Source organism: Nilaparvata lugens, chromosome 2 (assembly GCF_014356525.2).
Source record: "Nilaparvata lugens isolate BPH chromosome 2, ASM1435652v1, whole genome shotgun sequence".
Lineage (NCBI taxonomy): Eukaryota > Metazoa > Arthropoda > Insecta > Hemiptera > Delphacidae > Nilaparvata > Nilaparvata lugens.
Genome location: NC_052505.1, coordinates 26,223,698 through 26,228,097, shown reverse-complemented (window position 1 = coordinate 26,228,097; position 4,400 = coordinate 26,223,698). Strand labels below are relative to the sequence as shown.

General features: G+C 37.0%; 1 protein-coding gene across 1 annotated transcript; it reads right to left on the bottom strand.

The window, feature by feature from the left end:
- Nucleotides 1-583: 583 nt before the first annotated feature.
- On the bottom strand, nt 584-1,438 carry LOC120349601. Its single transcript, XM_039420031.1, has 2 exons — nt 1,270-1,438; nt 584-1,112 (listed from the first exon to the last, which is right to left on the bottom strand). The coding sequence occupies exons 1-2, from the start codon at nt 1,347-1,349 to the stop codon at nt 584-586; spliced, it is 609 nt and encodes a 202-aa protein (XP_039275965.1). The 5' UTR covers nt 1,350-1,438.
- Between the last annotated feature and the right edge of the window lie 2,962 nt (nt 1,439-4,400).

Below are 4,400 nucleotides of genomic sequence, written 5' to 3'. Positions count from 1 at the left end.
TACACAGCTGATCTCCCACATGGGCACATGCATCATCTGTTATCGACAGATGACAAAATTATCTGTTTTTCCAAGGATGAATTATCCTTTTCATGTCCTTCATTGTGTTTTGCCAGGGATGAGACCTAGTGCAATCGAATTTTTATATCATAAACCTTGATATAATAAATTTACCTTTTTTATATCATAAATTTTGAAGTTTGAAATTTTGTGAAAATCGTTGGAGCCATTTTCGAGATCCATCTTGAAATGACAATATGTTATTTTATTATATAAATTTCATTTATATAAATGTTTATTCAAATGACATATGTTTTACTATGTGATGTCATTGAAAATACTACAAAGAATTTCGATATGAACGGTTTGAAAAGCTTGGCAATCAAAGCAGGCTTTTTGCTTTGTTTATGATTATTTGCTTTGAAATTTATCTCAGATTCCACAAGCCATGGGTAGGACACATTGGCAATGTACTCATAGAATGTCTCGCTGACCATCCAACCACTGTCACTCCAGCCAATTGCAAAGCCAGAGGGAACAGAGGTAGCAACATCTCGTGGAATTCTCTTATATGGATACACAATCATGGGTTTAAGAATATCACCTGCAGCATTGAAATTACATAATATTTAATGTATGCAGTATGTATGTAATGATTGTAGATCCTATCAGGACAGTTTAGAATGTCCTCTGACTTCTCTTCTTTCAAATATTCCACTAACTCATCAAACCACTCCCTAATCTTTGCTTCTGTGACCAAAGCCCTTGCCCTACTAACTATTTCAGAATTTCTAAAACCTATCTTGGGATGCCTTTTTAGAAATAATTCCATCCATTTTTTATCATTGGTTAGAACTGATGATGGTCCCATTTTCAATCTTAAGGGCTCATTTGAATGGAGTTTCTTTATCAGAGTACCTTTTGGAATTCCATATTCCTTGGAAGCTTTATTGGATGATATTCTTCCTGCCTTCACTTCTTCTATTGCTTTTTGGAGAGTGTCAATGGTATATGAGAACCGCTTGTACCTCTGTTGGTGTTCTCCAGCAGCCAGATTGTCCTTTTCGGGGTTGTCTTGGCCTTGATTATCCTTGTCTGGGTTGTCCATGGATCTGAAAAAATAAAAACCAGTTGGCTGTATAATCAATTAGTGATAGCCAGCATTGATGTATAAAAAGCTTGGATGCTTTTTTAGCTGATAATCTTCCTGTCTTCACTTATCCTATTGGTTTTTGCAGAGCTTTAATATAATTTTAGAACCTTTTTTACCTTTTTTGGTGTCCTCCAGTTTGTTCTTCATCAGCCGGGTTGTCCTTGTCTCGGTTGTTTATGGTGTCTGGGTTGTCCATAATTCTGAAACAATGAAAATCAGTTGGCTATACTATCAATAAATCAACAAAAATATATCACTGTTTCTTCAAATGACTAGGAAATAATTAATAATTTAATTATAAAAAAATAATCAAGTTGCAATGTTGTAATCCAGTAAATGACCGAGTCCAACCCAGTGAATGACTGCAATGCTTAAAGTCTGGTCATTTATTGGGTAGGACTGGAAAATAGCATTTCTGACTCTACAGAAATGTTCTATGGCTTAAAATCTCTACTATAGAAGTAATCAGCTGTTTGAGAAAAAATAGTTACTCATATCCAGTGAATGACCGATTCGGTCATTCACTGGTAAACCCAATAGGTTAGGTTCCAATGCATGTCCAGTCATTTAAAAAAAATCATTTTTAGGTTAAGTCTCTCAAAATCATTTTCTCCTCTCTCCTTTGACTTTCTTCCTTCTCTCCTTGCATTTCATTCTCGTTACTATTTTCAGTCCGTGATATCAATCCTCTCCAATTTTCCTGGGTATTCGTGTTAGCTCCCTGTTCTACTTCTTCAGATGATATGTCACTCTCAACTTCAGTATGAGGTGGTGATGGTAGATCATTCTTGTTGGATTTAAGTTTGATTTTTCCATTGATGTGTGTGAGATGTTGAATGACAAATTTGTCGACTCTGGTGGGTAATTGTCCCCTGAAGCAGCGTGATTTTATGTCTCGAAATTCAGCTTCAACTGATGATGAGGTAGCAATCACGGATGACTGTCTATAAAAACGCCTCATCAAACATGTCCACAGTGGCAAGAAATATATCAGTTGCTTTTTGAATAATGAGGCGAAACCGGGGTTGTAGCAAGCATTTATAAGAGAACCCCCACTTGATTCTTTAGCCTTTTCTTTAGCTCTATTCTCCATATCATCCGCCCACATCCGCCAACTTGCTCTATCATCATCGGTTTTCTCAATGTTGATATCATAGTCATCTTCATATTTCTCAGTCAGATTATCAGCATTTTCATCCAATGTGAACCCTTGGATGACTCTGTTGATAAAGTCCATTCTTATTTGAGACTCCGTACTCACTCCTGCTGATGTGACCCCAATATATTCACTGTGACACACTACGAAAACTGCTTCAATGAAGTGTGCCAATTCTTCGAAATCTGACATCTGGCAGGCCTGCCCAACAACGTGTAAAAAAATCGACGAACAGGTGACCCTCTGTCTCTCAAACTCTTCCAACGTCCAACCATTCGAATAATATGACTAATATCTAGTCGCATGAAGCAAGGTGGAGGAGCCTTGTCATGCACTAGTGAGTCAAAACACTTTTGCAAATAGTCTTGCAAGTTCAAGCATTCACAAAATACTTCAGCCACTGAAAGCAGTATGGCTCGTCCGAAATCACTAACAACAATCCTAGGGGGTGGTAATCCTTTCGAGATTATTACCCTGAGAAAATGAGAAATGATGAGTGACCTTTGGTCACTGCTCACCATTTGAAAAACAGGTACACTTCCTTCAGTGGTGATCAACATGCACTGGTACAGGAATATAGGCGAGTCATCCTCTCTCATTTTCTTCGCGACCCCTCCTGTTGCGTCTATTGTGAAGATAGCACCCACATCCCTCTTACATCTTGATTTATAAATCAATTCTTGTTCTTTTGTCCAATACATACAAAAGAATTTCAATAGGCTTATACTGTGGATAGCACCAGCGAATTTTCCAGTTTTCGAATGTGAAAGGAGATTCAAAGTAGGATTCGAATAATTTAAATTCAATTGTTTTTTCATTTCAGACAGGGCCATGAGCATATGGCCTGCCTTTGAGGCTTCTGCGTTTTGCTGCATAACTGCAGTCGTGTGAAGCTGTACCAGCTTTTGGTACACCGCCTGCGAACATTTAAATCGAATACAATACGATACTTCATTTCCTATAGTCTTTAAGGTTTTTGCTAACAGGTTTTATATAATTTATAGTAGGCGTACTGATAATTATACACTATTGAGAAGGTTTTATACGAGAAAATTATTCAACGTAAACGTTTCTGTGAAATACGTAGATAATTAGTTGTTTCAAAATTGTATTTACAATAGCCACAACGTGAATCTATCATGAAATTGAATTTTTATCCAGTTTCATATTTCTGTAAATATTCAATTTAATATGAGTGAAAAATAACTTGTCCTAGAATTTTCTTGACATTTGGCACATTTTCTCAATGCACCTAAACTTATATAAATCAGAAATTGAGTTAATGGAAGACTTTCCTCAAACCACAAATACCAATGTTGACTTATGTCAGAGCCGCTACATCATTAACACATATCACTGTTGCATCTACTTATTACATAGAAAACAGTTATAATATTCACCTGAGCATAGTGGAAAAAGCAGCCCACGATTCGCGTGTTCGGCCACACCATTTTGGCAGCATTTTGCATTGCCTGTTTGAAGTCTGACATGACCACCGTGGGGTTCAGCTCCGGCGTATGTTCTTTCAAGTATGAAAGAACACCCTCATACGCCGACTGTGTTTTCCGTGACATAATCGCATAAGCGAGCGGAAAAAGCTGAAAATATGAGATTTATTTCACTTCCATTGTTATAATTCACAATCAATGAACTATATTATTGAAGAGTGTCCTTTGTTTTTAATGGAAAAACAAGTTGCAACCATATACGGCTGCAATAAGTAGGGGCTGCCACTTGTAATGGCGAAATTATCATTAACGGTCGCAACTTGTCAAGGAAGATGTACATTTGTATATGTATCGTGGTACCTATTCAGATAAGTATTATGGATTTCCAAAGTGTTTTCTTTTATGTGCTATAGCACATAGAATATATAAATAGCACATAACAGTAAACACTTTAGAGTGACATGGAAACATGATTGATCAAAGCTCGATTATTCGGGACTCTACTGTATTGTAATAATTCATAACAGAATAAAATTAATTCACTTACATGGTGCATGTACTCCCCATGGATTGTCAGCAATTGGTGAGCATGGAGCTCTGCTGGCACTGTTTTGAAAGTTGCGTCGAGGTGCAACCTCTCTGT